This window comes from Rhincodon typus, unplaced genomic scaffold, assembly GCF_021869965.1.
Source record: "Rhincodon typus isolate 14 unplaced genomic scaffold, sRhiTyp1.1 hic_rhity00009399, whole genome shotgun sequence".
In the NCBI taxonomy this organism is placed as follows: Eukaryota; Metazoa; Chordata; class Chondrichthyes; order Orectolobiformes; family Rhincodontidae; genus Rhincodon; species Rhincodon typus.
In genome coordinates this window covers 1-4,765 of record NW_025975037.1, presented here as the reverse complement: position 1 = coordinate 4,765, position 4,765 = coordinate 1, and the positions used below count along the sequence as shown (strand labels likewise).

The 4,765-nt window shown below is 41.6% G+C and overlaps 1 protein-coding gene across 1 annotated transcript; it reads left to right on the top strand.

Annotated features, from left to right (window-relative positions):
- The first annotated feature begins 17 nt into the window (after positions 1-17).
- LOC125482366 (neuropeptides capa receptor-like) lies at positions 18-857 on the top strand. The gene has a single exon (XM_048594436.1). It carries the CDS (start codon positions 18-20, stop codon positions 855-857), a length of 840 nt encoding a protein of 279 aa, XP_048450393.1.
- Positions 858-4,765: the final 3,908 nt, after the last annotated feature.

Below are 4,765 nucleotides of genomic sequence, written 5' to 3'. Positions count from 1 at the left end.
GTTAGACAACGAATGTAATGCGCCTGGGAGAAAGTTTATTCGTTTATTTCCTTGTTATCATCACCGGGTGCATCCTCAACCGGATCAGCCACATTTACTTTAGCTACAGTGTCCTGTTCACCACCCCTGTATGCAGGCTGACCACAATCTTGGTTCGCTGCAGCCGTGATGGCTCAGTCTGGCTAACTGCGGCCTTCACCATTGACCGTTTTGTGTTCATTTGCTTTCAGAGCCTGAAGATCAGATACTGCACAGAGAAAACTGCACAATTGGTTATAGGAGCAATCTTTTTCCTAAGTTGTGTCAAAAATTTCCCTTTGTACATCATCTACAAACCCTTCTACATCCTGGATGGTGTAGCCTGGTTCTGTGGCATAAAGTCTATCTTTTATACTTTACCCATCTGGCAGGCCTATGACTGGATGGAACACATCTTAACCCCTTTTCTCCCGTTTCCTCTTATCCTGCTGCTCAATGTCCTGACAGTAAGACACATTTTAGCGACCAGCAAAGTCCGCAGGAAGCTTAAAGGTACTGAGAATGGCGGAGACCCCGAGATGGCAAACCGTAAGCGATCCATCATTCTGCTGTTCGCCATTTCACTCAGCTTCCTGCTGTTGTGGGCCACTGAAGTTGGACATTTCCTTTACTTGCAGATTAAAGGTGATGCATACTTCAATAACTTGAATTTCAGAGACTTAACCTACATCTTGCAAGAGATGACCAACATGTTCCAGCTACTCAACTCCTGCAACAACGTCTTCATTTATGCAGTATCCCAGAACAGGTTCCGTGACGAGCTCAAGAAGGTGTTATTCTGTCCTTTCACCATACTTGCAGATTGTTTTAAAACATAAAATACCAGGAAAACGTCTGCAAGCTGTTCAACGTCAACTGATGTAACTCATCATGGAGCAATCTCATTCTCGATTCAGCAATTGTTCTGTTGTAGTTGCAGCAACTAAGAGATGTAAGGCAAATAATTTGATACACTTGTAATGAAGCTAATCATTGCTGATGCTTCTTCGGAGATGAAATCAAAGTCTGATTCTAGATTCTGAGGCAAAACTTAAATATCCCACTGTCACTGATACAAAACAGAATAGGAAGTGTTCTCTTTGTCACCCTGGGTTTATATCTGCTGTTAATTTAATACCTCTTAGAGTAGTTTTCTGACTTTTTTTTAAAATTAGTTCTGTACATTACTGCTGGGCACACATCTTCTGCCACTTTTCTTGCAGCATATCAACAATATATTTAAATCCATGTAGAACAATTTGTGTTATCTGTGGTCATTAATAGAAAATCCTTACTTCCCCCCACCGACTTTTCTTCCTTCCTTCGTTCTTGCCTTTCTTCCATCCGGCTTCCTTTCCTTCTTTCTTCGAAATAACAAACAGGTCAAGGTTTTAGCTGTGTCCGAGTAAAGTTCATGGATAAAACCAACAACTGAGGTTTACCAGCGCAGGTGTGAATCCTGATGACTACATTTCGTGACTTTGCAGTTTTTAAACGTGTTCCTGTTCAATTAATCATAGCTGAAACACCAGAAAAGCTGTCGAAACAAACAGTTCATTTCTTCACATTCAGAAAACTCGGGTTCTGAAGAAGAATCATACTAGACTCGAAACTGTTTGTTTGCTGTTTGTCTCTCTTGCTGTCAGATCTACTGAGTTTCTCCAGCATTTTCTGCTTTCATTCTATAAACTGCAAGTCTGTTTATCATTCAACACCTTAAAGCTATCTGATAAAGCACTCCCAAACGAGTTGGCCTGCATGATCTGTTTTCTTGTTGCATAACTCTGTAACTCTATGTTCTATCAACTCACCCATCCCCACCGCTCCCACCCTCATCATTATAAACAGACCCAGGAAATCTACAGTAACTTTCTTTGCTCCAAAGGGAACAATTCCGGTCTTGAGACTCTCTACACAAAATGGGATTTCCTCATCCCTGGACATGGTGCAACGCGAAGGTTTGAGAAGAGAATTTGGGAAAACATCATCAGTTGGCAGATGGAAAAATATTAAGGAAGCAAAACAGAAAACCCAGTCTCCAGCTTTGTAAGTCTTTAGAAAATCTTTGGGAACTGGCCTCAGAGGAGAATGGAGGGTGAACTGTCTAAGTTAGCAGAGACAGTCAAGGTACTTACCACTTAATTAAGAGGGTGGCACATTGACTCTGATGTTCTCGGGGACATGAACTGATTTGAGACATCCTGCACATCAGGAATTCAAATCTCATCTCAGCTCTGGGACAATGAGAAAACTCGGGAATAGACAAGGGCTCGAAGGGGTGGTGGCCCCTGTTGTAGGAGAGCTGGTTTTCGGTGATGAATATGTCTGCAGTGTGGCAATCTGAAGCTTGAACTCACTGACAGCCTGCTTTAGGTTATCATGCAAAGGCTGAAATTATCTGTCGCTCTGGCCCAATTGGTCAGTACAGTTGTGCTGTTAACCAAGAAGTTGACTATCCAGGATCCACTAGTCATAACCAGGTACTAAATGTGGTGCCTCGTCCACGTAGCCCCTGACCACTTTGCTAATCAAGAATCCATCTATATTAGTCTTGAATAAGCACAATGTATCGGTCTGTATAGCAATTTATGGCAATAAATTCCACAGATGCACCACCATCAGATTGAAAAAAAAATCTCTTGACCTCAGTTGGAAAGGTTTGCCCCTTTCCTGTGACATTTTGCTCTTAGGTCCCAGGCTGTCCTACTGGTGAAAACGCCCTCTCCACTTTCCACCCATCCAGGCATCTCGGTATTCCCCCAACACCCAAATTCTATCAAGGACTGACCCAAAGTCCTCAACTGCTCCTCATATCAAAAGCTGATCATCCATAGGATCTTTCTTGTAAACTACTTCTGAACCCCTCTTAGGCCAGCACATCCTTCCTTAGATGTGGAGTCCAAAACGGCTCACAAAATTTCAATTGCAATATGGTGAAGGCCTGATACAGCCTCAGCAATACATTCCATCTCTTCTATTCAGTTCCTCACTAAATGAATGCGAGCTTTGCTTTTGCCTTCCTAACTGCCAAGTGAACGTGAATGTTAGACTGAAGAGAATCCAGGATAAGAACTCCTAAGACCCTTTTGAGCATCAGATTTCCAAAGTCTTTCCCCATTTGGAAAATAGTTTACACTTCCATCCTTCCTACCAAAGTATATAACCCCATTTTTCCATGTGATATTCCATCAGCCATTTTTTTTTTGTTCACTCTCCTAGTCAGTCCAGGTCTATCTGCAGCTTGTCTGCTTTGTCAATATTACCTATCCCTAAACCTATCTTTGTGTCATCTGCAAACTTAGCAAAAATGCTTTCCATTAATTCGTCTAGATCCTTAATGTATAACATGAATAGTTGTGGTCCCAACACAGACACTTGCAGAACTCCATTAGTTACCGGTTGGCATCCTAAAAAAGACTCCTTTAACCCTACTGTCTGTTGTCTGCCCGTCGGCTAATCCTTGATTAATGACAATTCCATACGCCAAGCACCATTCGCTCTTACCTTTTTAGCAGCTTCTCTGCTGCAATTTGTCAAAGGTCTTCTGGAAATTCCAATAGGTCACAATCACTGGCTCCTATTGCTATAACTTTCTCGTTGCATCTTCAAGCAATTGTAACAGAATTGGCAGGCATAACCTAGCCTTAAAGTCGTGCTGACTCTAAAATCTTACGAATATCCAAGGATAGGCTAACTGGCCTGGAATGTCCTGTCTTCGGCCACCCTCCCTTCTTAAACAGGGGTGTTACTTTAGCCATTTTCGAGCCCTGTGGGACCATCCCTTATTCTAGTGGTACCAGAACGTTTATTACCAATATCTTCACAATCTCTACAACTCCCCTCTTAGAACTTTGTGTGTAGTCCACCTGATCTGGGTAATTTATCCATCTTCAGACCTTGCAGCTTCCCCAGTACCTTCTCCTATTGATGGCCACTTCGCTCACCCCTGCCCTCTGACATTCTTGAATGCTAGTGTTTTCTTCTACCCTGAAGACTGGTGCAATGTGCATATTAAATTCCCATGGATAACTTTGCTCCCCATTATTGCTTCTCCAACCTTATTCTCCAGCGGCCCAACATCTACTATTTCCTCTCTCTTAACTTTTACATATACATAAAAACTTTTGCAAAATTGCATAGTGTCCTCAGATGTGAAGGGTAGCCATGGGAAATACAGAGTTACGGGAATCCTCTTTGGATAGTTCGTGCGGACCTGTTGGGCCGAATGGCCTGTTTCCACACTGTATGGATTCTATGAAATCTCTCTTCATTAGATAACCCCCACATCTGTAGAATGAATCTCCTTGGAACTGTGTCCAATGCAATCATATCCTTCCTCAAGTAATGGGACCAAAATTGTATGCAATACTCCATGTGTGAGCTCACTAAAACCTTACATGGTGATAGCAGCACTTCCATACATTTATGTACTATTACTTCTCCAACAAATTCCATTTGACTTATTATCTTCAGTACCTGCATATTACTTTTCTGTAAATCACGTATGAAAATATTCAAATTCCTCTATGCCAGGTCACTCTGAAGTTTCTCTCCACTTAGAGAATAAGTTGCTTTCTTCTGACCAAAATGGATAACTACATATAAAATTCCATCTGACAAATTTTGGCCCATTCAACTAATCTATCTCTTTCTATTTGTAAATTTTTATTCCATTATTGCAACTTACTTTTGCACCAATTTTAGTATCATTTGAGAATTTGACTGCAGGACTTTCTATCCCTGCATC

What these genes read in the sequence shown, in the direction of transcription:
- LOC125482366 (XM_048594436.1), top strand. Translation starts at nt 18, where the DNA reads ATGCGCCTGGGAGAAAGTTTATTCGTTTATTTCCTTGTTATCATCACC.